This window comes from Trichoderma virens, assembly GCF_000170995.1.
Source record: "Trichoderma virens Gv29-8 chromosome Unknown TRIVIscaffold_3, whole genome shotgun sequence".
Classification (NCBI taxonomy): domain Eukaryota; kingdom Fungi; phylum Ascomycota; class Sordariomycetes; order Hypocreales; family Hypocreaceae; genus Trichoderma; species Trichoderma virens.
In genome coordinates this window covers 1,060,016-1,086,122 of record NW_014013746.1, presented here as the reverse complement: position 1 = coordinate 1,086,122, position 26,107 = coordinate 1,060,016, and the positions used below count along the sequence as shown (strand labels likewise).

The following is a 26,107-nucleotide window of genomic DNA, read 5'->3' as shown; positions in this document are numbered from 1 at the left end:
GTCTGACAACTTTACGGATACGGATACGGGAGGCCCTTGCTCGCATCTTCCTAGCGTAATCGCTCAGCACTACTATGTGGAATTGGCCCTGATGCAGATGATTGCGATTTCATCTCGATGGGGTAAAATTGATAACTATCAATGGATAGGGATTTATCAGCAGCCAGCAAGGGGCCTGTTGCTGTTGGGCATGGACGTTGAATAGTTGTAAATAGTAGGTACATGTACATGCTTCAAGTTTTCAATCTTCATCTTCTCCAGTAAGGTACCTAAGGTATCTAGAACCTTGAGAGGTGCCTGGGCATTTGCTGCTGTAGAATAAGGTACAGTAGTGTATGTAGTGGGCAGCTTACTGCCCAACATGGCAATTCCAGTGGATCACAACGGCGCAATTCCAGCTGGTTTCCAGCCAATGCTGCTCGAATGCGAGTACACTTTGGTGCTACCAAGTGGCGTACTGGGTACCTGGACAATGCGAGGCATGGAGGGGTTCCCTCCCAAGAGCCGAACCACGGCCACTAAGAAAAAAAGAATGCCCCTCTCCGCCGTCACTCGGCTTCAGGATAGGATACAGCACAGTAGCCGGCCAAACATTGTTGCATTGCGACGTTTGCGAGATCCAACAAGCCCTTGCTATCTTCGTCTTCGTCATCTCATCTCATCCATCCATCCGTCCAGCCTTGATCCTGCGATCCATAATTTCTCATCTCACCCGCGTCCCAGCACGTTTGCTCCCCCGGTCTGTCACTCCATCCGCCTCTTGGCCTTCTCTCTGCCTTGTAATCTGTTGGGCTGCACTACACTAGTATATATACCCCTTTGGTCTCGCTCACCTCCCCCATAGCCAATTCTTCTCTTTTCTTCTCTCCAATCCATCCCAAGGCCAATTCAATCCATCCCAATCCACCAATTCCTCCAACACTCCTCCAAAATGTCTGGCCTCCCCCCCGTTTACATCGTCTCAGCTGCCAGAACCCCCGTCGGTTCTTTCTTGGGGTAAGAGAAGAGACCTGCTTCTGTCTTCCCCTTGACGCGTTCTGTCTGATGCTGATCCTTCCATCTAGCTCCCTGTCAAGCCTGAGTGCCACTCAGCTCGGTGCTGCCGCCATCAAGGGTTTGTCTGCTCTCCAACACTGCTGCTTCTAGTGTCCAATTCTAACAGCATCACAGGAGCCGTTGAGCGATCTGGCGTCAAGCCCGAAGATGTCGAGGAGGTCTTCTTCGGCAATGTTCTCTCCGCCAAGTAAGCCCAACATGCCACGAATCCCACTCTCGATCGTATAGATGCTCATATTCCTCTTCTAGCTTGGGTCAGGCTCCCGCCCGTCAGGCCGCTGTCGGTGCTGGCCTTTCCAAGAACGTCGTCACCACCACCGTCAACAAGGTGTGCGCCTCTTCCCTGAAGGCCGTCATCCTCGGTGCCCAAAACATCATGCTCGGTGTCAACCACGTTGTCGTCGCTGCCGGTGCCGAGTCCATGTCCAACACCCCCCACTACCTGCCCACCCTCCGCACCGGCGCCAAGTACGGTGACCAGTCCCTCGTCGACGGTGTCCTCAAGGACGGCCTGACCGATTCCTTCAAGAATGAGCACATGGGTCTCCAGGGCGAGCTCTGCGCCGACGAGCACAGCATCAGCCGTGAGGCTCAGGATGAATATGCCATCAACACCTACAAGAGGGCTCAGGCTGCCACTGAGGCCGGTCTCTTCAAGGAGATTGTCCCCGTTGAGGTTAGCGGTGGCCGAGGCAAGCCTCCCGTTGTCGTTGACCGAGATGACGAGGTCAAGAACCTCAACGAAGCCAAGCTCAAGGCTATGCGCCCTGCCTTCAAGTCTGACGGCTCCATCACCGCCCCCAACGCTGCTCCCCTGAACGACGGTGCCGCTGCCGTTGTTCTGGTCTCTGAGGCCAAGCTCAAGGAGCTTGGACTGAAGCCCATTGCCAAGATTCTCGGCTGGGGTGATGCTGAGCGTGAGCCTGAGCGATTCACCATTGCTCCCGCTGCTGCCATCCCCAAGGCCATCAAGCACGCCGGCCTTACCCCTGCTGACGTCGACTACTACGAGATCAACGAGGCCTTCTCCGTCGTTGCCCTCGCCAACATGCAGCTCCTCGGCCTCACCCCCGAGAACGTCAACGTCTTTGGCGGTTCAGTTGCCATTGGCCACCCCCTGGGTGCTTCCGGGGCCCGTATCCTGACTACCCTGACCTCCGTCCTTGCGGAGAAGAAGGGCAAGATTGGCGTTGCCGGTATCTGCAACGGCGGTGGTGGCGCCTCTGCTCTGGTTATCGAGAACCTGCAGTGACTGCCTACCCCTGAATCAAATTCCGGACTGGGGCCGTCGAAATTATAAGCATTTATGAATATATGAGTCAATAATTAAAGCGAGGTAGAAAAAGCTTGGTTGGGCAAAGAGATTTAGACCCGCCCGCAATATATATACCGCCATACACCTACATGAGATTTGGCTGGGCTGGAGTTGGATTATACATAGGAAACGTTAAAAAAACAAAATACAAATTCAAAATTTTACATTTGCACAGTCTTCTCTTGCAGTAAGCAGACGATATCTTAGAGCTCCATCGCTTGAAGATACCGGGTCTAGAAAAACTTTAACATCTCGCCACACCTAAGCTTACATCGCTGCTACAACGAAACAGCCCATCTTAGTAACAACTCTGCGTATCAATTGAAGCTACACTAGAGCTACCTGTACAGAGTTTCAATGGGAATGAAAAAACATAAACGTAACCCAAGTACAAAGTAACATTGCAAAATGAAAAATTGAGAGCACGCTGCAAGATGAACTACTTGGCACAGAGCCCACCCTCGTTTGATAATCCTCTTCGTCGAGGGCGTTCAAGCCAGTTCTGTTTTCGTTTTCAGGTGCTCTTGCCATCCACTTTGCCTGCTGTACTTTTGTTTCATGCGAGACATTTCTTTTTGGTTTTCTTAAAAAAAAAAAAAAAAATTGCAGCCATGGAATAAAAGAAAAATTGAAAAGCGAAAAAGAAAACTTTAAAACACAAGGCGCAACCCAATTCCGCTCGAAGTATGCCTGCAGAGTCTTCCTTTCAAAGAGAAAAGGATAGGGGAGAATAAATCAACGACAACAAGGTCAAAAGAGTGGAGGGAGACAGCATCCCCAAAACCCCGGATCCATGCCCACATCCTCATTACGAACAGCTGGAGAGATTCCCTAATCCATATCCACATCTTCATTAGAAACAGCTGGAGAGATTCCCTCGTCCATCCACTTGCGGAAGTTCTTGTTCTGCTCTTGGACTTCCTCGGGGCTCATATCCTTGGCCCACACTGGGTTGTGCACCATCTTCTCAAGAAGCTTCAGCTCGCGAAAGTTGCTCAGCGTCTTGGTGAACTTCTCGCGCCGCTCGCGTTGCTCCTTGGACTTTGGCGCTTGGTCATAAATAAAGTACTCGGAAGTACCAGGTGCCCATATCATCTTGGAACTCTTGAGACAGATGCTGACAGTGAGGTTCTCCTTGTACGACACCGGTTTGGGAATGGAATCCTCGTCCGAGTCGGAGTCTCCGGAGGGCAGGTTGCGAGTGAGAACGACCTTCTGCAGCTTTGATCGAGGAACACCTTCGGTAGGCTCCACTCGAATGAAGGAAGAGATGTAATATTGCCACCTCTCACGCAGACGCATTTCATCCATATAGAACGTCGTCTCATCTCGCTGGAGCCATCGAATCGTAGCTTCTGATTTCTGAGGGAACTAGAGTCAAGTGTCAGCAGATGGGAACAGAATATCAGTTAGACCTTCTTTTTTTTTTTGGTACAACTTACCCAGCAGATAACAAATAGATCGCCATCCTTGACACATTTCTCAGCGAATTTCCTCGCGCTGATTTCAGTCTGGTAGCTCGTTTCTTCTCTTTCTCGGTTGGCAATGTACTGCTGAATAAGATCCGGCGTCTTCTCCTTCGAGTCAAGGCTTTTGCAGGTCAGAGCCAGACGGCAAAGAGTCTTGAGCAGATCTTGAATAGTATACAGCTTCCAGCCGTTCTTCAAGTAATAGTGTCTCATGACATCCTGGTATCGGTTCTCGTCAATCTCGCCAGTAATGTAGTCCTCGATAAGCTCAAGGGTCTTGGGCCAAAACTTGGCAGGCTCTTCGTTGGGCTCGAAGAATGTCATGTGATTCTCAGTGAATCCGAGGTCTCTGGCGGGCTTAGGCTTGTTGAGGCGGTAAATCTCAACTGCAACTGCCTCCTTGCTGTCTTTGATATCCAGGAGTCGCGAGTACAGCGTCTGGAAGATGCTGAAGAAAACAAACATGGTTTGGTTGCAGAAAAAGTTGTACCACGGACGAGTGAAGAAGCCATCAGCTTTGAGCTCGCCATCGGCGTCCAGGAACGCATTATCGTTGTCTCCGACTACGACTGGCTTAGGGATGCTGGGCATCCATCGCTCATTAGACACCTCGGGGACGGCAGAGTCGTCGTTAGCATCAGCCATCTCTTCTTCATTGGCAGATCCGACCTCAGGAGTCGTCTCCTTGCTGCCAGAAGCCGCGCTGTCCTCTTTCTGGTTCCGTGGCTTGCTGCCGTTTCGGCCAGGGTCAAGAACCCCCCTAAGGAGATCACCCTTCTTTCCATTGCGGCGACTACGGCCATTGGTCAGCTCGGCGGGCGTCTGGTCTTCAATCTCTTCTTCGCCAGATTCAGGCTGCATCTTTGGAACTCTCTCTTGGACCACCTCTTCGGGGAGATCAAAGAAAGCAGGGATGAACGTCTCAAAGAAGTCCAGGATACGCTCCTTCTCTTGGCCGCTGTGCTGTCCATTGTGCATGCTATACAGCATCATTAGGCGCAAGAGGTCGAGAACAACCTCCTTATCCTTGAAATCCCAAACAAACTGGTGGCGAGGAGCTTTGCCCTTAAGAATGCGCTCGCGACGTTGTTCCTCATGCTTGGTCTTGATAACATCTACCAGATGCTTTGCCGTCAGGTTCCTCTTGTCTGTTGATTTGACCAGGATACCCATGTGGTCCAGACTCTTGAGGTGCATGTTGTGCGTTTGAGCATGCCACACCTTTTCCCACTCTCGCTGCGAAAAGCGCCATTCTTCGTCCTTTTGCTTCATACGAGCCAGAAGCACGGGGATTACGTCGAATGGGTTGGTATACATGTCATTGACGACATCAATGCCACGTTCTCCGTAAATCTTCTTGCAGATGCGCTTAAAAATGGAAGTGCTTTGGCCAGCAAGAGCAGAAGGCATGTGGAATGCCTCCCTTTCGCTGGGGGACATTGCAAGCATCTGTTGAGCAATAGGCTCGAGGAGCTGGATACACTTCAGATTTGCTTCAATATTGAAATCGTAGTCATGGCGCTCCTCTTCGATGCGATGAAGGCCCTCTTCAAACTGATTTTTACGGTGAGCGACAAAGCCCGAATCTTCACTAGCCCAGGTTGGATGTGACGCCCATTCGTCATTCAGGACAGAGTTGCAAAGCTCATCACGGCCGCTGCAAGGCTTAAGACGCTCCTATGATAACATGTTGGTTAGTTTGACCATACGCCGGATGGAAATGCATGCTTCGTTTGAGATTGCTTACCCTCTTTGGCAGAAGTCTATAGCTGGGTCCATAGCCCCGGCAGTTGCTCAGGGACACCTTTTCAAGAGGCGGTGCGGGCCTATTGTCGATGACCACATCTTGGGAGTCGACGCCAACAAACGCCTTCCAGAACGCCATCAAATCTGGGCTGGCGCCAATAAAGAGAGCACCTTTGTGATAAAGAGTATTCTTATCAATAATATTCTGGCTAAACAGGTTGCAAAGTTTCAGGAATTCGTTCATCGAAGACCGATTGCTAAGGAACTTCTTAACCCGCTCGAAGAAAGCAATCTCTTCCTGGTTTGAGGTTGCAGGAGAACGAGGGGGGTAAGGCTCAGGCATGACCGGCGTAAGGGTGGGTTCAATGGAGATGCCATCCCCGCTCCCTCTCGCGTGGCTGAGCTTCGGTCGCTTGCTGCCGTTGATGGTTTGAGGAGGCAGACGAGTTGAAACCGGGGGTTCAGTAAGAATTGAGCCGGGAGTTGGGGTTTGCTTATCAGTCCGCGGCCGCTTCTTGTTGTCTTTGCCAGCACTGACAGGCGGCGGAAAGCTTCCCAAGGGGGGCATCTTCTGTCCATCCCTCATGCCAGGCTGAGGCGTGTGACTAGATCCAGCAACGGCGCCGTCGTCCGGACGACCAGGAGGTGCCCGAGCCTGGCCAGCAGACTCTGGCAAGAACTGCTTAAAGTCCTCTAGGAGATCCGGTGCTGAGTTGAAGAGGGTCGTCACTTGGGCATACACATCTTGGATCGGTTTTTGCTCCCTCTGGTAAGTCTGAAGGATTTCGAGGAACTGTTTGTATATCTCTGGCTTATCCTGAAAGCGATTCTACGCAGAGTTGAATTAGTCAAAAGCTTGCAAGCTGACGCTTCAGCTATGGGCACTTACTTTAATCTTGTTGACATAACTGATGGCATGATTAAATTCAACAGGGCCCCGGCGTTCCATGTTTGCCGGATTAGCAGCCCCGCCGTTGACTGCGCCTGGACCAGAAGTAGGCATAGGCGTGTGAGCATTCCTTGCATTTGGTCCGCCAGGCGGCCCAGCACTTCCTGGCATTTGAGGGGGGTTGCGCTGTTGGTGACCCCCTGGGCCATCGAATGCGCCACCTTGAGTCGCAGCTTGGACGAACAAATTGGCACCATTCTGGACCGGAGTACTAAAGGCAGCTTCTGGGCTCTCAATACTATGCTGAGGCCGTTGTTGCCATTGGCTTCCACGTTCGGGGAACAAGGGCTGGCCACCAACAGCAAGTCCATGGCCGTCAGGCTGAGGGCCTCGCCCAGCGATGGACTGGACTGTGGTTCCCATGGGAGTAGTGACTCGAATGGTATTCGGATCGTTGCCGGCTCCACATTCTATTCGGTACCCAGGAGGGAGGAAGGTATTGAATCCTTGGATCAGATTTGGGTGCCCTGCAAATAATTCAGAGACCCGGTTGATAACCCCGGGTGTATCAATCCTGAATACATGTCAACGTCTGAAATCTACTAGAACCTTATACTTTACGTACGCCTGGCTCTTGAAGTCTTTCATAATGTCCAAAAAGCGGTTGTAGACATCGGGTTGGTCGTGGAACTGCACCTTGACTTGATCAAGGTAGGTAAGGGCATCCTAAAGAGATGGAAAATATTAGCCGCCGGCCAGCAGAATATTTAATAATCTGAGATTCAACGGCACATGAAAGTGATGATAGAAACCCCAAAGCTTGGTGTCATCGCGACAGGCCAGGATTAGACGTTCACCACCACCAACAAATGCTGTGACCACTTCTCGTGCCCCAGCTGGAAAATCGAGAAACGCTCGAGTTTGAAGCGCCACAGGGTCAACGACACTGGCCAAAGAGCGACCGGAGGGCAGTGTGATGGCCACCGCAGGGTATTGCTGTGGTCCATCCATGGCGATAATCGGGTTTAAGCCAGCGCTCAGGTTGTACAATGATGATAGAGTGGAGAGTGCAGAAGGTTTATGAGGTGGTCGCAACGCACGCAGGTTGCTTTGCAGAACAGTGCTGGATCGGGTCGAAGAGGAAGGGAATGGAGAAGGAAAAAAGAATGCTGTTGTACGCAAAAGGAGAAAAGTAATCAAGGTTGAGAGGGGGAGGGGAAGAAAAGCACGAGCAGCCAGAGTGAATCATATCTGACTTTCTCGTCACTTTCTGGCGGCTGGCTTTGGCAGCTGGCTGCCACTCTCCATCGGTTTTTCCCACAGATTTGAGCTCCATTCGACTTTGTGTTCACAACACAAAAAGAGGGGAAGAAAAGGCGAAAAACACCGGCAAGATGGAAAGAAATAAAAATCCCCTTGACTCACATTTAAAATAGGCTGTTGGCCCTGTGTGATGCCACCCGGCATTTGGTGCCCGCCAGGAGCCACACCAACCATGGCGGCATTCTGTTGACCTCCCCGGCCTCCATCTTGTGGATGCTGGGGCTGCAGAGGCCCGCCGAATATCCCACCGCCTGGCGCCGCCTGTGAGTTATTGGGAGGAGGTTGTGTGTGAGAGATCGATGGAAACATCTGGTGTTGCCCGTTGGCACCGCCCGGCCCGCCGTGCTGGATCGGCCGCCCGTGCTCATTCTGCAAAGGTCCGCCAAAGGTGCCCAAAGGCCCCGACGGAGCGCCGAGGGAGATGGGAGGCGCGTTGCCATTATGATTTGCGAGCAGTCCTCCGGGGCTGTGGATGGCACCGGAGATCCGCGAGGCCACCGGCTGGTGAATGGGGATAGAACCCGCGCTGCTTTGGTGCGGTGCCGGAGGGTAACGGTCGCTCTCTCGTTCTCGTTCGCGCTCTCTCTCCCGTTCTTGGTCGCGGCGAGCCATCTCTTCGTGCTGTTGAATGGCGCGATGTCGTTCGTCCATTTCGCGCTCCCGATCGTACGGCGCGCCGCCACCGTGGCCGTGGAGATTCTGGCTGTTCATGCTGATCTGCCGAGAAGGATTTTAAATTAGCAGAATTCAGGAGATAATCAACCACGGCTGCTCAAAAGACAATGCGAAAGTATAGAAGCTCGCCGGCAAGGGCGTATGTCGGCAGTTGACAGCTCCTTGTCAATGTTTGTCCGTCCACACCTCTAAGCCGGCTCAGGAGATTATTCGGAGGGCTGTCTTGGTCGCGCCAAAGCGGAATGAAAAAAACGACTTACAGCTTGTAGGCACAGCTGAGCCGATGTGCTCCTACATGGAATCCCGGATCCCTGAAGAAGACCTGGCCAGAGGAATGGCGCGGCAAAAGCTATAAGAGAAAAACCCTGAAGGGCACACAAACTTGTACCGGTGCAAACCTAGGTGTAAGTAGCTCCGAACTGAGAGGGTGACGAGATCTGACGGCCATCGCCTGGCCTTGCCGCGGAGGATTCTGCGTCACGTGGTGATAAGCGCTCTGAAGCGGAATTCATCCCTCGCAGCTGGCGTTTGGCAATCGTGGATGGCTCGGATTATTGTTTGTCCCTTATCTGATTCTGAAGCAGCGGAATTCGGCGCCAGCGGTGCGACATGATATCATGCAGCCCACCAGAGAAGCGCAAACAACTTAAGCTAGAGGGCATGCTAGTATGTACAGGGTCCACGAGTAAAGTCAGAGTCAGTTATTTCTCTCCCACTCTCAACGGCACTTTGGCTGGAAGAATCCTGCCTGTGTTTTGTTAGTAGTACCTATAATTTCTCACTTACTCGTACCGCCATTACCTAATTACCTATGTACCAGGCAGTACTGTGGACGCATGTAGATGAATCCTTCAGGACCCAACGAGAAGACAGTAGATGCTACAGCAGGTGAGACAGGATCCAAGTATAGTAGCTTCTGCTAGGCAGCACCCTAGAGCAAAATTGCTAGCATGTACCTTGGTGGCCGTTCAATTCTCTCGTATACGAGTACAAGGCACGTTCCTCAGGGAATCCGAATTGACTCGTCCCAGCTGCGGAGCGCCGGTAAGTCGATAGCTCCTAGGGAATTTATCAGCGGCAGGCTCTCAAACACTCCAGACCCCCGCCAACATGGCTGAACTTAAACTAACTTAACCCAAAACAACTTTTGCGACAACTCTTTGTGAATCACCTCACGGCCCCAAACTGTCCCTTTGCACCATAACAGAACCCCCCCTATCATTACCCTTTTGATCTCCAGCCATGGATTTCAACAGCTCGTCGCCCTTTCCCGAGGGAGTCATCTCCTTCCTGGACACGGATCTGTATAAGCTGACGATGCAATGCGCCGTCTTCAAGTTCTTCAAAGACGTGCCCGTGACCTATGCCTTTACTAACAGAACCCCCGACAAGAGGCTGTCCAGGGCCGCTTTCAAGTGGCTAGAGGAACAGATCCGAAGTGAGTCCTTTGTCCCCGTTGCTCTTCCTTGAGCTGCACGATGCGTATGTATGTACTGACTCATCTCGACAGAGCTCGGCAACATCTCCCTGTCTGACGAAGAGTACCGATTCCTGCAGGAGCACTGCAAGTATCTGACTGCTGACTACCTCGAATTCCTCAAGGAGTTCCGGCTGCGACCTCGAGAGCAGGTTCTGACAACCTTCAGCCCCGTCGGAGATGATTCGGGCTCGGATTCGGACGTTGGCGACGTCCACATGGAGATCAAGGGCACGTGGTCCGACACGATTCTTTATGAGATCCCCATATTGGCATTGACATCTGAGGCCTATTTCCGCTTCATGGACACGGATTGGAATTACGAGGGACAAGAGGAAAGGGCTTTCGAAAAGGGCTTGCGCCTGCTGGAGGCTGGGTGCACCACTTCCGAGTTTGGAACCCGTAGACGTCGCGATTACCACACCCAGGCGCTGGTGTTTCGCGGTTTAGTCAAGGCGTCTAAGGAGGCGACCGCAAAGGGCTTTCCTGGCAAGCTGACGGGAACGAGTAATGTACACCTGGCTATGCGTTTCGGCATCCCTCCTGTCGGAACTGTGGCTCATGAGTGGTTTATGGGAATTGCCGCCATAACCAACGACTACACCAAGGCGACAGAAGAGGCCCTGCGCCACTGGGTCAGCTCTTTCGGTAACAATCTGGCCATTGCTCTGACAGACACCTTTGGCACGCAGGAGTTCCTCAGGGCGTTTAGCTTGCCCATTCGTCCGGTCGACGGCGGATTCGGCCCTGAAGTCTTCCAGAAGGCCGACGGAAGCATGAAGACATATGCTGAAATGTTTGCAGGAGTGCGACAAGACTCTGGAGATCCTGCCGAGTATGTCAAACTGCTACGTGACTACTATGATGGACAAGGCATCAAGGACAAGAAGATTATTGTGTTTTCAGATTCGCTCAACATCGACCGTTGCTTGGAGTATCTGGAAGTCTCTCAGAAGTACGGCTTTCAGCCTACATTTGGTGTTGGCACCTATTTGACAAACGACTTTACACACCTCAAGACCGGCACAAAGTCTGTGCCGTTGAACATTGTCATCAAGCTCAGCTCAGCTGCTGGTCGGCCAGCTGTTAAGATTAGGTGAGTGATTCGTGGAGAGCCACTAGTCATCTAACAACGTCTGTATAATTCGACAGTTGACTTACTTGAAAATTTAACAGTGACAACGCTGGCAAGAACACCGGCGATAAGGAGATGGTTCAAAAGGTCAAGCAGCAGATTGGCTATGTGGAGCAAGAATGGAAGGACGGCGACGAGACTGCACGATGGGGCAGAGAAGGAGATGCCAAAGCATAAATGACCTATGCCCAGCGGATTCAAAGCGGCGGCCAATGTTTTATTTCTGGTTACAAAACAACACTGGATACACACACTCTTGGAAAGACTTTGGGAACTATTTCAGCTATACCTGTGTTCATTATATACCCTATAAAGATAGACAAAAGATACGGGCCAAGGCCAAAGGTAAATTCTCTTGTGCCCACTAGCCACAGAGATGGGAATGATGTGAGTGTGCTCATTTGCAACATTTGCTCCAAGAGAGGGCGGTGTTCTGTTCAATTTAGCAAGATCGTAGAGATACATGGGAAATGGGCGTCAAATGTCCATCAAAACTTATACACATCGGTCCAAGTCATATCATGAGGCTGCCACATTGTTTTCTATAGCATACACAAATTACCGCCCACCCATGCCATCCTTCCATCCCAATTACTTTCATCTTCGTGACCGCCAACTCCCTAGAAAGCATTGTCATCACGATCCCCCCTTAAACGCCAGAGTAATGCCAAAAAGCACAATCGAGAAACAGGTCTAAAGAGTGCTTTTGAGGAAGGAAGGAGAAAAAAAAAAAGGTATCATGTGTGCGAATTCCACAGTCTTCCATGCGTAAAATCAGGAACCCTCCCACGTTCGAATTGTATTTTTTTTTTAAACAAGAGTTTGTTATGATATTGAACTCTTGTTCAACATCATCGCGCTTTGTCGGATAGATGAGACTTTCGGGTTTTCCTAATCATCATCTCTCTAAATCATCCGTTCAGCTGCTCTCTCCCATACGGACAGCCTCGCTTCAAGATGGAGGAGGTTGTGATGGCTGAGGCTTTCTGATGATTTTAATCTTGGGGCGCGCACTCGGAACAGCTGCTGGTGCCGCTGGTGCCGCTGGTGTAGCTGGTGCCGCTGTTTGACTTGGCACTGGTGGAGTAGCAGATTTGCTAGGCGACTTGCTTGGTGATTTGCTGAGCGTTTTTGGCCCAGGCATTGGGGGCCGATGCTTTGCGAATATTTTGCTGGTCGTAGAACCTGGGAGACTCGGCAATGAGCCACCTGATGGCAGGGGCTTTCTCACTATATCTCCAGAGGGTAGCGGCTTACGCGGAGGCTTTGGCGTATTCAAGTCCTTGGCTAACCCGAAGGAATGTTGTTCCTTGGGGGCTGCAGAGGGCAGGGCGGTCCTGCCAGGCATGGCAGAAGCAGTTGAAGCACTCTTCGATACGCCAAGAATAACGGCAAGCCGTTTCGGATTGGAAGTTTTCAGAGTGACAATGTGACGCTTTTTCGGGGGAGCACCAGGAATCTTGTCGAGATTTGATGGCTGTGACTCCACTTTGGGTCTCTTTGATGCCGGGACGCTATCGCCCTTTTCTGGTCGAGGCCGCTTAGCCAGTACGCCTGCCTGAACATCCGATTTGATAATTGGTTTGGAAGGGGTGCCATTGCCGTTGACCGGACGGGAGGCGACAGAAGCAGCAACTATTGTATCACTAGGGGGTGTTGAATTTGAAACGGGCGTAGGCCGAGGCGATGGTAATGGCTGTGCGGCCTTCGTATTGATCTTGATTGATGATGCCTTGGGTAGGGGTGGGGGCAATTTTGCCTCGGGCATAGGGGGTCGCGGTGGAGGAGCTGCATTCTTGAGCTTCGTCTTGTAATAAGACTTGAAATTCATCATCAACTATAAACAGTTAGTAAATCATCTACTGGGAAAAGGTGGCAGGAAGAATTTCTGGTAACTCACCCGATCCGAGAGCTGCTGTACCGGCCGCTCCACCCTCCATCCTTTGGGCAGATTAAGAGTGAGCACCCAGCTTGTAGCTTCTTCGAACATCATAGCTGCCAGTTCAAGAAGGGATTCTATTTCAGCTCGTCCGAGGTTGGGGTGATCCAACGCCTTGCGCATAGCAGTGCTGTAGTGCCTCTCGTCGGTAGCATACGTCTCTTCCATTTCCCTTCTCAAAGCCTTGAGCGCGGCATCCAGATTTTCCTTTCGAGCAAACTTTTCCTTTCTGGCAGCAACTTCTTCTGCACTATCTTGAATAAGTAACAAAGCATCTGCCTCATCCGGAGCAGGCTCATTCTTAACAGCCTTTGAGTATTCACCGAATGCAATAGATGCAAGCCCTCGAGCCACCGCCTGGATAAGCTTGTCGCGAACAAAGGGTGATCGATCCGTCATGAGTGAGTAAAATAAAAAGGTAAAGACTGTTGGATCCATAAGTGCCCCAAGATCAATCAGAGCCTCAAAGCATTTGATACGAATAAGATCATGGGTTCCATCCAACAAGTATTGGCCAAAATCGGCGTAATTTATTGGGATTACCTCTGCCTTCATGAGGCGCTGCTTGGCATCCAACCCAGCGATGGTCCATATGTTTTGATAGGAGTTTGTCCACTCGTCACGCCTGAGAACTCGTTCAATCTGCTCCATTGCCTCGTCGAGAAACTGACGTTCCTCATCGGTGGGCACTTTGACCTGGCGTTTGAACCACTCATCCGCCTGCGCCGGAATGAGGGAGGTGGCCAGCGATTCAACCAGCATCGCAATATAATGATGGTCAGAATAAGGGTTATTCTCATTGTTATTGAAGAGCAGTTGGTCCAAGATGAACTGTCGGGCCTCGAATGGACAGTAGTTTGTGCCATCCCTAACTTCAGAAATAGCCTTGATGATTGAACAGCGGACATTGTACTGTCTCTTATCGGAAAAGTCGTTTTGAAGAGGTTGGTTGGTTTGGTCATAGCAAAACATGTCGCGAAAAGCCCGCATCAACTGTCGCAGTCCAAGCATCGGTATATCTTTGATGTTGGCTTGCCTGGTGAGGGCTTGCGCTGCCATGGTCCGAATACCATGGAAATAGCGGCGATCAACAAGCGTTCTCACGAGGAACCCCGATGCGATTGGATGAAGAGGGCCAGTTGACAGATACAACATTGCATCTTGTTGAGCAACAACGTCTCTATCTTGCTGAAGTTGGGACACATACATGTACGGCTCGAGAGTTCTGTTCATGCTGCATGCCCACTCGAAGTCAGCATCGACACGGATCCACTCATAAGACTCTTGGTCCATCTTGCGCTCGGTTTCCGGGTCCCATTCTATCAATTCCCAGTCTCGAAGATCCTCTGGGCTTTGAAGGACATCTCCGAGACAGTAAAGAAGGGCGTCGTCAGTGTTTTCAGGTATCTCCATGCTCGCGCCTGCGTTGTGCTTTTCCTTCATGCGACGCGTCCGCTTTAGACGCTTATACTTGGTGTTATAAGGAATCTCAAACTTGGTAGAACGAGTTGCATCCTCTCGAATTTCCAGAATGTGCTCATACGGCGTTCCATCAGCCTCGTGTATGCGAACAGTCATGGGTCCAGTAAACAGTGGCTGCACTTCACCAGTCTTGAGATCCGCCCTTCTCTCTTTGATAGCTCTCAAGAAGTCGTCCCTGCTGAGTTCGGTTTTCTTGCTAGTTTGATGCTGCACCTGTATAAGCATCAACTCGACACAAAGCCTCTTCTTATTGAATTTGGCCTTGACATCGAAACGCGGGCAGCCAGAGCCGTATACCCATTGGTTCCAGAAGCTTTCGAGGCGGTATTTGGCAGCCTTTTCGCACGTAGCTCTAAACTTTTCGGAATCCAGAACGAGGAATTTGTCACTCCCCTCAATCTGAGCCCTGGTCAAATGTTTCTGCAGGATGCGAGTCAATCCGTGGCCACCGGACGCTTTGCTAAGCCGCTTGTCAAGGATAAAAAACACAATTGGTGCTTTCAGTGCCATGAACTCCATCTCAAATTCGCCCAAGTGGAGGTTAGGTCCAAGATCTGCCAGTGAAGGCCGATTGACATCCAACTCGACAAGCTTGTCCGCCATCATCTTCATTCGGAATCTGTAATCATTGTTGCCACAGAGCTTCTTCATGAACAGATCCGTCATGTAATGAGCGATGCCAACCACGAGCCACATGTCGTTGCGCGTGTTGGGAATCATGTTGATTCCAATCCATTGAGAGGTTAAAGTGTGTACAATTTTCCTCGTCGTCTCAATCTCCGGATCAATAATATCCTCAGGATACAACAATCGGTTGCTGATGAAGGCCAGGGAGTGCAGTGCTACCGTGTCCTCAACCATGTCGTCGAGGAAGCAGACTTTGAAATTGCCAAATGGGTATTTGGCAAAGGTATAGGTAAAGAAGTCGGCAGCCATAGTCAGGGCTGCAGCAGTATTGCGAACCCAATCGGCTCGGTTGGGCAAGCAGTAGGCGTGAATCTTCAACGCACTCATCCCAAGTTTCACCTCATCCTCCTCGGTTCTGGACTCTGATGAGAGGTTAATATGTTCAAAGGGGCCAATGGCAAAGCCAAGCTTTTGCACAGAGACTTGCTTCTCCGGCTCAAATATCATTATCTTTTTGTGGTCGTCTTCGGGATCAACTGTCTCTTCCATAAGGAAACCAGAGCAGACAACAGACATTTCTCGCAGCTTGTCTTCCTCGGCAAGTTTGAAGTGTAGGTCATTGCCATCAGTTTGCGCTTTGTCCACGCCGTTGTGAGACGCTCCATCTTTCTTGGTTGCGAGAGCCTGTTGAAGGGCATCACCAAGCGTTCGCGGATATTTGATGGATATCCTCCAATCACACCGAGCGCCATGGTCGTCAACACAGGGGAATATGCAGCACGCAGTTCCCGGCTGGATCGAATGGCGAGTGTACATGTGTGTAAATCTGTTGTCCAGCGGATCGACACCAACAAAATGCAGGCCATCTCTGGGATTCTTGTTCGTAAACGGTATGGTAATCTTGAATTGCTTGTGGGATTTTTCCACGGCATCCAGATTCGACATTGATTTTCTTATAATCAACCTTGGTCGTTCCTGCTCTCCTTTGCCACGGAAATTCACCTTGAGCGAGCCGTAAGCCGGCGTAGAGCCCTCGAATCCTCTATTTTCGGCGGGTACGTCGGTTTTGCGGCTGTGAAAAATCGAACGGGCGCGGATACGCCGCAGATCATGATGGTCGGCCCTCCAGTTCCAGCCCTTGGGGTGTGCGAGTTTCTGGTAGGGATCGCGGTATTCAGCAGTCACCTTACGCTTCTGACCTTCGACGGCTTCCCCATCTATCTCTCGCATTTCGGTAACGGTTATGTTATTTGTGTCGATTTCGCACTGGGCAGCGTCGAGTAAGATTTCTTCGACGGCTTTATCGACGAAGGTAACAATAAAAATATTCGTCGTGCCATCGATGCGTCGATCTCGAAAGTTGACCTCGAGATTTACTTCCTGCTTGAAAACAAAGTATCCGAGGATCGACCGGTCTTCAATGGGAGGGAGGCCATCTCGCCCATCCAGCAGGGGATGCTGCGATAACGCCTGCTCCTCCATGTCGGGCGTTGAGTTGGAGCCGCTAGGAAGTGTAGTCATGGCGATGGTAGCGAGAAGTTGGAGAGGGGGGAGAAGTTGAAGAGCGGCGCGGCTCCAGCGAGCTTAAATTGCAAAGTCACTGCATCGAGGTCGGTACATTCGTCACGGGCGCATCTGAGACGAAAGTAAGTGCTCTCAGATCAGCGTCAGGTTCATCGCATTAGGTTCCGTCGTCGCTAATGGCTGAGGCTGGGGCTGGGGCTGGTCGCAAGGGGCCTGCGGCGGCAGAAACGGCGCCGCTGAAAAGAACACGAGCTGATATACCTAAATCGCAAAACTCCGGTGCGTTGAAAAGAGAGACGCTGGAAAAGCAGAAGGAATATAGCGATACTCGCAGTTTGTTGAACAAATTGTTGCCAGAGGTGGCGCGCGTCGAGAGAGAAGCTCAGGGAGCACGGACCAGCTCGCAGCCCATTGTGGCTTCCGACTGGCTCAAACTCACCTCTCCACCAACGCCGCAAAATATCCGGTATAGGCCGAGTTCAGTGACGCTCCTAGTCTAGTATATTTTTCCTTCCACAGTCACGCTCATACTCTCGCGTTGTCAAAGCTAGTTTTTTTGGGTATATTCCTTTTCTTTTTTTCCATTTTTAAAAACTTTATTCGTCCCAGCCTAGGTTTGCGCACCTTCATAATCTCTGATGCATTAATGCTTGGTATGATGACCCCCATACTGCTAATCTTACATACATGAGCTACTTAAATCTCCTCTCGATGACCTTACCCGCCAAACGCCCTGCAAATCAGATCCTTCGACGCCATTGGTATTTTGTTCTTCCAAACCTCCCCGGGTGACGCCCGTAGCAATGATTCCAATGTTATTTCGAAGTCCGCCGCTCTCGCCTATCTCTGCGCTTCTTCCTCTCACGAGCCTTTAGTGTTTCCTCATTCCGATACTCCTCCGGCAAAACGAAGTCGGCTTCAGGTATGTCAGGGACTGGGTGGCCCCAGGCAAGGACTTTTCTACCAGCTCGTCTTTGCCGGTTGAGCGCGCTCTCGCGCTCGTACTTCTTGGTGAAGAAGGACTTGAACTCCTTGGGGGGCTCTGGGGGCCTTGTTGGAGGTGTGGGTTTGTTAGCAGGCCGTGACCTCTTGGAGTTTGCAGCCGCTAGTTTTGATCTCGCCCTGGCCTCTCGTCGCAGTTGCTTGGCTGGCGAGGACGTCTCACTAGCATCGTCTTGCGAAGGCTCATCCTCTTCAGCCTCATCTTCTCCTTCATCCTCTTCGTCGTCGTCGTCGTCATCATCATCACTCTCCTTAGAATAGCTATCCTCCCTTTGTTGCGATTCTTCATCGCTATTGTCTGTTTCATCTTCTTGCTCCGCCTTTTCCGCGAGAGCCTTCTCTTTCTCAAGCTTCCGCCGCTTCTCCTCCAGATTCCAATTACGAAATTTGGCCAGTATAGCCTGGCAGCCCTTGATGAAGTGCATCCTAGCCGGTTCAAACTTCTTCTTCTTGGTCTCGGTAACGCCACTGACACCCATGACCCTTAGCCAGTCGTGGCCTTGGAGGCCCTCGAGGAGCCGGATGATTTGGTCCTTTTCATGCTGTGCACGACCTTTTTCAGTATTGCGGATCGACCGTTCAACCCTCTCTGCCTTTTTATGAATCGGTTCAAACAGAGCATCAGGTAAGGGATCTTCAATGTTCTTGTTCTTGTGCTGGGCTTCTAGAAAGCCAAAGTCGATGCGTTGAGAGTCGAATACATCAGTGAATAAGGCATCTCCGTATCCTCTGACAGGAAAATCAACGCCACTGAGGTTTTGGTGGTGGGGTCGAGGCGCTGTACGTTGAGCATCGGGAATCGCGCGCGACAGACTGGTATCGATAATGATAATGGGCGTCTCAGGGTTAAGCAAATCTGCATCAGCTGGTCAGTTACCCGTTGCAAGCAATGTCAGAGTAGCAGAAGCTCGAGGTGACAGAGCGGTATTCTGTCCGGCAATGCCCAAGGTAGGTGGGTAGAGAGGTAGGGCTGCTCACGTTCTTCTTTGGGGTCGTTCCCTATTACTTCGTCGTAGTCCGGGAAATAGGCAGAGAGGTCGCTCTTGAACCTGGTCGCCTCCTGCGACCGCAGCTTGCGGCCCTGCTCCTTGGTATCGTCGTGCAGCGGCTGCAGGCGATCCAGCTCGTGCCTTATGCCATTTATTACTTTGGCCTGGTGCTTCGTCAGGCTGGAGTTGTGCGGCTCCGGTTCTGCGGATATGGGCACCGCTGGCTTGGTGGGCTGCACAGGGGGGACAGGCTGCCTACTTGCGCTGCTCGCCACTGTGGCTCGTCGCGGTATCGGCGGTTGTACATTCACAGTCTCGAGAGGCAGCTGGGGTTTTGCAAGAATCTCGACGGCGATTCTCGTCTTCTTGTGCCGGATGGCCTCGAACTCGCGCTCGGCCACGTCGAGGGCTCGCTTTGTGCGACCGCCCGCCGCAGCGCCGTGGTGGAAGGAGTTTGGCCCAGGCCCCGAGCGCGTGAGGGGGCTGGCGTTCACGTTACGGTCATAGAGGTGAAGGCCCTCAGCTCGCCGGTTGGAGCGGGTGATGGAGGCCATTGGCAAGCAGAGGCACGCCAGTCATGTTTCTTCAGATCCGCTGCAGAGGGCGCTGTCGCTGTCGGGACACGCGTTGCCTCGATGTTTTTGCTCGATGCACCGATGCCGATTTGTTTCGTGCGACGTGACGGCTCTCAACGTAATTCTCCCTCTATGCTGGTTTTTTTTTTTTTCTTGGGCGGAAGGGGGCGCTCTAGCGCCTGCGCGTCATGGAGTTTGGCGGTTCTAGCGAGTGGTCCCAGTAGCTCTTACCCCCGAGCCGCCTGTGAGGGGGCATCTTACAGAGGACCTGCTCCCTAAGTTTAGTGGCGCTCAGCCCCCTTTACAGGGCACTTGGAGCTCTTGTAGTGCTCCACCACGCTTAGCATCAACGTGCACGTTCATATTACGTCGTCTTGAAGCTTCGAGGTCCGAGCTATTTACCTGGGACTTTGGTACTCTGTGGAGGGATTTCAGGCAAGCTGTTGGAAGTCCGTCCTCAAATATGGACGGCGCAACATGGATGGCGCAACACGCACGGCGCAACCATCAATTTATAGCATTCAATACCCCTCTACGGGGTAGATCCATCAAAATTAACATTTTTTTTCTCCTTTTTCTTTTTTATTTGGTATTGCTTCGTTGCTGCATCAAAGATGTTTTTTTGGGGGCTGCTAATACCGGGTAGAGAGAACAGAAAGCGCTCGCAGTGTCCAACAGGTGAAAAATATCAATTCGCTCTATCTAGATGCCTAGTATGTATTCCTTCATACAGCAACAATGGCTCGGCCCAAACAAGTCCCAGGGTATTTATATGTACAGAACAGGTCCAACAGGACTACCTATGCCTAACCAAATGCCCAACCGGAATAATGATGCTTTGCCCTAAAGATATGTAACAGTCCTCTTCGGAGAGTCTTGACCAGCTGCCGTGGGCACTATATGCAGCTTTTCCAGCGCCTTCATGGCGGTTTCTTCCACATGAGCCTGCTTCTCGGCTTCTGCTTGCCGCTTTCCTTCGGCCACGACTTGCCTTTCTTTCTGCGCACTCTTGCTCGTATCCTTTTCTTCCTCTTTTTTCCGCTTCATCTCCTTGGGGTGGATAGTCTTGTTTTTCCCGTGAATCATTTTATGCACAAGATCTTTTCCTACACGCCGTGTCTTGGTATACGTCTCTAAACCCAAAAGGACGGCGTATGCTTTTGACATTGGCACGTGTCCCACGTCGACGCCTTCGGCCTTGAGACTCCGCATAAAGGCGCGGAAGTTCGATGTTGGGGGGCGATAGTGCCCGCTCAGCGGCGACAGGAAGTTGAGTTTGCCCTCCTTGATCCCGATGAGTCCTCCGGCGGATATGCGAGCGCCTTGGAGAAACGACGAGTGTTGAAAGGCGCCAGCCTGCTTGATGCCGATGTAAAGTCTAAACGATGTGTCGGCGACGAAGATCCACGTCCCATCCTTGACGGCCTTGCGCAGAAGTTTGTTCAGGGTCGTCGTGACAGAAAACTGCTTGACCTTTTTCATATCATGCTGATCGGGTGGTGGCGGCGGTGGGTTGATGTACTTGTCTGCGCGATGTTGTTCGGGATTCGACTCGGCGTATGAGGTCGATGTGCTCGAGGTCAATCCGCTGGCTGAGTCGGCATAAGGATTCGGATCCAGCATCGGCCGGTATGGTGGTGCCGGGTCGTCTATAGGGACGATGCCATACATGCTGTCTCTGTACTTTTCACTCGTGTCGATGGGTTCGCCGTTTTTGGCCCAGCATAGACGGCCCTGGTCATCGACTGTGGCAAGATAGAGCTGGCGCTCCTCTCGTGACAGGTACCGGACCTGATCTCTCTCCAGTCTATCTCGTGGACATGTGTCAAGCGATATATATCGACCCTCCCCATAATCGAGCCAGTAGAAGAAGTTCTCATTGGTGTCGGCCTTTCGCCATTCCTCGTGATACATGCGTAAGTTGGTGCCATATCGGTGCTTCTGGTCCACGATTTCTAACCAGTACTGGAGTCCCAGTGTGAGGGCAGTTGACCGTCGCCGAGCATTAGCTTCCTCTCGAAGTCGCCTTAATTCTTCCTTTTCCTGGGGCGACAGGCTGCTCGATTCCGATGAGCTATCCGAGTCCGACTCTTCCTCCTCGTCATCATGGCCAGCCCGCAGCGCAATCATGCCCAACTTCTTCCAATTTGACCGTGCGGTTGATGAGTGAAAGTCGGTGATATCGCCAAGCGACAGTGTATCTTGGCTTACGCCGGTGAATGATCGACCTCGAGGGCGCGTGGTTTCGCGGAACTGTGCCTCGCGGATGGCAGTTATCCATCTTGTACTCGGATCCAGTGTAAACCCACTCATTTCCCTTCTTGCTCGATATCCTCGAAACGTCTTCTGGATAACACGGGCAGCATCGCTCCTCTCATCGCTCCGATTCGACTGCAAGCTCCGCCTGCTCTCATGCTGCGACCTTCGCTTTTGATGCTTAAATCTTTGTCTGATCTCCTCTTCCCTCTCCTCCTGCACATGGGCAATGCGCTCAAACTGCTCCCGAGATGGTGGTACTAGCGAGTCCATGTATTGCTGCGATTTTGCCGAAGAGGTAGAGATGGTGGTGAAGCTCGAAGCGAAGCTAGTAGTTGTCATGGTGCCGTCCAAGTGGGCTATTATATCATTACATCAATCCAGCGCCCGGGACCTCCCGTAGGAGACTACTTTTGCGGGGTTGCATAAGTAGTACAGGAAACAAAGAAATGAAACAGCTATCGACACTTATTTTCTGTTCAAGACTTGTGTTGTGAGATGAAATGACACGTTAAATGGAAGGCAAAAGGTCGTCGTCGACATTCGGGTTGCCCGGATGGGCTCCGGCTGTGAGGAGATAACTCAAGGTCGGCCGCAGGCTTTATAGCACTTGGCGAGCTTGGCTTGGCGAACAGACGGGACTACAGAAGCGGGAGGACGGCCCTTAAGACACTGATAAGAACTAAAAAAAAAAAAGAGACGGTGGCCACCTCTATGGACCCAATAAACAGTTCCAGTTGTGCTGGACAAGGTAACATGTCTGATCGGACGCTGACCACCTATCGCCGGCCCCTGAACTGGGTATAGGTGCCCTTTTGTTGATGACGGAGTGACGCAAGGGCCCGAAAGCGTCGGGATACCAGTCATTGAACCATGGCGACCCGAGAAGCACTGCCTCTGTTCCGAGACTTGTGGCTATCATGGCTTGAACTACTACGGAGTGTGCGCTATGAGTACAAGGGAGGTGGGAATAGCAGTATACTAGGAGCTCTCAGTACGCAGTACGAGTAGGTACTAATTCCACAAACAAAACACAGGCATTACAGATCAGGTTGGTCTCACTATTGACACTTAGTGATGACGTGACGTGGGGCGCTGGCATATTCCAAGCCGTCTTAGTGTAAATGCCAGGTAGTATAATGGGACAAAAGAACATGGCGAATTCCGTACTTGGAGAACGGGCATGTGCCGATATATTTCTCATGTTTGCTCTTTCGTACATGCAACCAGGACACCCAAGAATGAGAGAGAACCAACCAGAAGATGAGCACGGGCACGCTCGAATGCCATTGCATATGACCGGGAAAATGTTCAAGTACTGAGGGCAACACAAGCCAGTCCCGTGGTTCTATCAAATCCACGCGCGCGTGCATGCGGCATCCTCCGAAATCTCGAATCGTCGATCTCCAATTCCGTTGCGCCAGCCAAGAAGGGCATAGGGCAGGATTCCAATCATGACGCCGCCCTCTGCGTGTTTCTGTTTCGGAAGCGGGACTCTCTGGACCAAACAAAGCAAGGGCCGTCGGCTGAGGGGGCCAAGAGCAACATGTTTGAGGCGGTGCAGCGCGGAGCGGAGCACAGGTGAAGCGAAGTCCGGAAACTGAACTGAAAGATGGAGTCGAATGGCATGTCCCAGTATGGAATATGCGAGTTTCACATGCGGATCTCATCTCAGCAAGCGCGTCTATTTAGGAAGCGGCTGAGGCGAGCAGAGTAGTATCCAGCGTTTAGCGGGTGTTTAATAGGCATGGAATCAATGAACATGGTACAGGGCGTGTCGCTTCAAGGATATTGAGGCTCAATAAGTGTGTGTATGTGTGTGTGTGCTAAGATTGATACAACATGCGCTCAAATCTGCAACTCGCTTGATTCAAGATTCCTCATTAACATTATACTAGTAGTATATACTTAAATATCATACATGACATAACAAGTCGGGCCATTTCGACGTGCATAAGCCTCAAACAGTGGCTGTAGTAATACAAGGTCAAAGAACATGCTCAAAATAGATGAGAAAAATGTTACCCAAAGAGGAAACCCCTCGACCTCATTTCCCCAGCTCATCGTGCGGCTGCATGTGGGTGCTTCCCTGGTGCTTAGGCAAAACATTCCTCCTGAGGTATGCGCATTTTTTCCAGGAAAAACAATGTCAAAAAAAATTAAAAATTAAAAGCAATAAAGAATAAAGGGAGGGTGCTCAGGACGAGACAGCGCAAAAGGAGAAGAAGAAAAGCATGACGCGTGATTACGCAAACAGAAAGTCTTTGAGGACTGGTGACCCCGAGAACTCTGGGTTTAATAGTATACAGCTAAAAGAGCGTGTTAGTCCGTTGCAATCACAGGAGCGTGTAATTGGGCAGATGCTTCATACTTTAAGAAATATTGTAGTCCAGCTCGACGCTTCTCTAAAAACTTGGGTCTGAACTTGAATATTGCGCTCTTGGGTGGTAGTTCCGGCACAGCCGCTTTGAAGTTTGGAAATGATAATGTTAGCTTCTGCCGAAAGTCGTCGAACTCGGAGTAGCGCTTTCGAATATTCATATAGCTTCCCTATATAGACGGAAAAAGAACCCCATTAGCCAATGCCTCGTCTACGAAATGGAATTTGGGGGCGAAACGCGCATAGCATATTTCGCCAAAGCACATTCGCGAAGGGAAAGAAGCAAATACTCACAGTGAGCGTTTCGACTCGAACATTCCACACCACAAATGCGCCAATGTTTGTGTTGCTGCCATTGACGATAATGTAGTCGGTAATCTCCACACTCTTCGCCCAGCACGCGCTGTTTCTGTCGTCGTCGTTTGTGTCGCGGTCAAATAGCCTTATGGCGCCTACAGGCAGGATAGACTCGGCAGACATGCTGGAGATGGTTCGCTGGTGTGAGCCAGCATGAGGCCAGTAAGGCGGAGGCGACGAGATGGAGCTCGGAGATGTCGTCGCAGAAAGCGCATTGCGTAGCGCTTCGTCGTCATCGTTGTCGCCATCATTATGTCGATCACGGGAGTCGTCGGTCGAGGAAAATTGCGTATCTAGTCTGCTCAAGATGCGATTTGGCGATGCCGTTGCGCCGGAATTGGCAATCGGCCTTGACCCTGCCTCGCTCGTCAAGTCGCTTGGCGCATAGTCCTGGTCTACAGCCGGCGCCATTCAGCCATGTGAAGGAATCGTAGAGCTCGCGTGGCTATCGATCGAGATTATTCTTGTTATGAAATCGGAGGCTGGCCCGGTATCGCCCTGGGGAAAATTCTCAGGCCCCTTGGCAGAAAGCGTAATTGCGCGGGACTGTCAAGGGCCGGGATTCGAAAGAAGATTGCCGCTTTTATCGGAAGAGCCGGGTTTGTCGTGGAGTGCTTGTACCTAAGCTGTATAGATGCGAGATACTTTGAGAGTTGGTAGATGTAGGAGATAAGATCCTAAACGGGACGTCTTTTCGATTTGTGGCCTATCACTATCATCTACGGTCTCTGGGTCATATCAAATAGTCCGATAGTGGCGTAACTATCCCCACGGCAGCTAAAAGCTGCCACAACGTGGGGTTTATTCGGAAATAATATTGACATAGAAACCCAGCCATTGAGCTCCCCTCATAGTGAGAATTGGGTTTATGAAGAGTCTACAGGTGCTAATTATAGCATCAAATATTGTGCACATAGGTATGTAGATGCCATTGTTGTCATTGCAAAGAGTTTGGAAGCTCCACAGAAATTAAACATCGTGTGGAATCGCCATGGTCAAGGAGCCCATGTGGCGAGCATGCAAGTAAGGGGCATTTACAAACTTGTACTCGAGGGTTTGCGGAACAACTCTTCTGGATAGAGCAGGGACTAGAGGTGTGGTTATGTCATGCTCGACTACCTCATTTCCACGGAGTACTGCTTCCAAGTTTCAAAATCTGGGCTGAACTTTCTCCTGTCCTGTTAGTTACCGAGAGGCAAGGAGCAACACCAAAGCGTCTGAAAATTCTTCTACCATTATCTTTTGGCTCGAGGCTCGAGGCCCTCGCTAGGGTGTGGATTCGTAAGGAGGACTCGGACCTCATGGTGGAGGCAGCTGCGTTGGTGATGCTGCTATCAAAATCGGATTGAGTCCACCATAGGATTGTTATGGAAAAGAAGCCATGGCTCCTCTGAGTCCTTGGAGACGTGGTCTTGCCACCAGGCGGGAACGGCCAGGCTATGCACCTTTGCTACGTAGCAGCGGCGAATTATCGACTTACCAGCCGTTTGCTTGGCCAAGTTACATAGTTGTACTGGTGGCAATAAAATTCTCTTCACGACTCAGGACTCTGGCTCTTCCCGTGCGATTGACGCCTGATATTGTAGATCATATTGACATTTTGCCATCGATTTTGCCAGGCTAGTCGTTTTGTCTACTGTGACAATGTGACTATCCACCAAGAGAAGGTGGGTATGGGCATTTTAGAGTCCCCAAATCTTGTGAAAGTGAAAGCAGTTATTCATCCAGATTCTCGTTCGGAGCAGCCATGATTGGATCCGTGCTTCTTGGTGGTGATCATCCCCTTAATGCAGCATCTTTCGGCGCCGCCGGATGAGTAATGATAAGCTGACTCCTCATGACTACTTGTAATTTGTATGTATTATCGATAGAAATCAAAAGAAAGCAGGGC

The 26,107-nt window shown here is 51.1% G+C and overlaps 7 protein-coding genes across 7 annotated transcripts; 2 read left to right on the top strand and 5 right to left on the bottom strand.

Annotated features, from left to right (window-relative positions):
- Positions 1–782: 782 nt before the first annotated feature.
- Positions 783–2,544, top strand: TRIVIDRAFT_72521 (uncharacterized protein; the record flags this gene model as incomplete). Its single annotated transcript, XM_014104134.1, has 4 exons — positions 783–996; positions 1,065–1,114; positions 1,171–1,243; positions 1,306–2,544. 4 exons carry the CDS (start codon positions 932–934, stop codon positions 2,306–2,308), a joined length of 1,191 nt encoding a protein of 396 aa, XP_013959609.1.
- Positions 2,545–3,202: 658 nt separating this feature from the next.
- TRIVIDRAFT_33123 (uncharacterized protein) lies at positions 3,203–8,509 on the bottom strand (the record flags this gene model as incomplete). The annotated part of the gene is made up of 7 exons (XM_014104133.1): positions 3,203–3,742; positions 3,814–5,517; positions 5,588–6,415; positions 6,476–7,049; positions 7,101–7,201; positions 7,268–7,389; positions 7,861–8,509. The coding sequence occupies 7 exons, from the start codon at positions 8,507–8,509 to the stop codon at positions 3,203–3,205; spliced, it is 4,518 nt and encodes a 1,505-aa protein (XP_013959608.1).
- A 1,206-nt stretch (positions 8,510–9,715) lies between these two features.
- Positions 9,716–11,262, top strand: TRIVIDRAFT_33285 (uncharacterized protein; the record flags this gene model as incomplete). The annotated part of the gene is made up of 3 exons (XM_014104132.1): positions 9,716–9,911; positions 9,984–11,046; positions 11,127–11,262. The coding sequence occupies 3 exons, from the start codon at positions 9,716–9,718 to the stop codon at positions 11,260–11,262; spliced, it is 1,395 nt and encodes a 464-aa protein (XP_013959607.1).
- A 934-nt stretch (positions 11,263–12,196) lies between these two features.
- TRIVIDRAFT_177367 (uncharacterized protein) lies at positions 12,197–16,615 on the bottom strand (the record flags this gene model as incomplete). The annotated part of the gene is made up of 3 exons (XM_014104131.1): positions 12,197–12,922; positions 12,986–13,381; positions 13,451–16,615. Coding segments are annotated over 3 exons (4,287 nt in total), but the record flags the coding sequence as incomplete, so codon positions are not given.
- An 857-nt stretch (positions 16,616–17,472) lies between these two features.
- Positions 17,473–19,202, bottom strand: TRIVIDRAFT_143917 (uncharacterized protein; the record flags this gene model as incomplete). Its single annotated transcript, XM_014104130.1, has 3 exons — positions 17,473–17,831; positions 17,907–18,515; positions 18,638–19,202. 3 exons carry the CDS (start codon positions 19,200–19,202, stop codon positions 17,473–17,475), a joined length of 1,533 nt encoding a protein of 510 aa, XP_013959605.1.
- An 864-nt stretch (positions 19,203–20,066) lies between these two features.
- TRIVIDRAFT_198365 (uncharacterized protein) lies at positions 20,067–20,894 on the bottom strand (the record flags this gene model as incomplete). Its single annotated transcript, XM_014104129.1, has 1 exon — positions 20,067–20,894. The coding sequence occupies one exon, from the start codon at positions 20,892–20,894 to the stop codon at positions 20,067–20,069; it is 828 nt and encodes a 275-aa protein (XP_013959604.1).
- A 2,830-nt stretch (positions 20,895–23,724) lies between these two features.
- On the bottom strand, positions 23,725–24,339 carry TRIVIDRAFT_54862 (uncharacterized protein; the record flags this gene model as incomplete). The annotated part of the gene is made up of 3 exons (XM_014104128.1): positions 23,725–23,788; positions 23,851–24,029; positions 24,154–24,339. The coding sequence occupies 3 exons, from the start codon at positions 24,337–24,339 to the stop codon at positions 23,725–23,727; spliced, it is 429 nt and encodes a 142-aa protein (XP_013959603.1).
- Between the last annotated feature and the right edge of the window lie 1,768 nt (positions 24,340–26,107).